Genomic DNA, 671 nt, shown 5'->3' with positions numbered 1-671 from the left:
TGAGTGAGCAACTCACTCTGCAGTTCAGGCTGTAGGCCAGGCTGGCCTCAGTCACCCAGTGATGCCTTCACCTCAGCCATCCAGTGCTGGATTATGGTGTCTACCACTACCTGCTGGATATTTTGATTTTCTGCATTTTGATCTGACTCAGATAAGTCACTGTGTTGTGACTTACTTACCCAGATTGAAGCCATGATCTCTCTCCTTTCCTTCAGCTGGGATGATACTGACCTATTTTTTAAAAGACAAACATTAGCTTGTATAAATCTGTGATTCAAATAATTTCAGTTCAGCTCTTAATCATTTTTTGTTTTGGTCTGGGGTTTTTTGAGACAGGTCTCACTATGTAGCTCAGGCTGGTCTTGAACTCCTAGTGCTGACCCTCCAGCCTCAGCTTCCCAACTGCTGGGATTACAGGTGCATACTTTGCATAGGCCACACCTGGTGCCAACTCTTTCATCCAGAAAACAGAAATCAACATTCAAAGAAACAGCTTTTCAGAAGAACAATGTGTTTCTGACATCAGGAATGTATTTACCAAGCAAATATTTACTGAGCACTTAGCATGTACAAAAAACTATACCACACCAGTTAGGACTCCGTGATAAGAAGAAAAAAATGCCTCTGCTTATGGGTTTGTTAGAATATGATTCCCAAACAGCCCTGTTTTT

At 41.9% G+C, this 671-nt stretch overlaps 1 protein-coding gene across 1 annotated transcript in view; it reads right to left on the bottom strand.

The window, feature by feature from the left end:
• The window catches only part of Anxa3 (annexin A3), an 85,636-nt gene that overhangs the window by 82,677 nt on the left and 2,288 nt on the right, over window positions 1-671 (bottom strand). Inside the window, exon 2 of the mRNA XM_004643187.2 lies at window positions 180-231. Coding sequence (XP_004643244.1) covers window positions 180-194 — 15 coding nt within the window. The 5' untranslated portion in view covers window positions 195-231. The remainder of the gene's footprint in view (window positions 1-179; window positions 232-671) is intronic.

Source organism: Octodon degus, unplaced genomic scaffold (genome assembly GCF_000260255.1).
Source record: "Octodon degus isolate 3935 unplaced genomic scaffold, OctDeg1.0 scaffold00168, whole genome shotgun sequence".
In the NCBI taxonomy this organism is placed as follows: domain Eukaryota; kingdom Metazoa; phylum Chordata; class Mammalia; order Rodentia; family Octodontidae; genus Octodon; species Octodon degus.
This window is presented reverse-complemented; position numbering and strand designations above follow the sequence as displayed.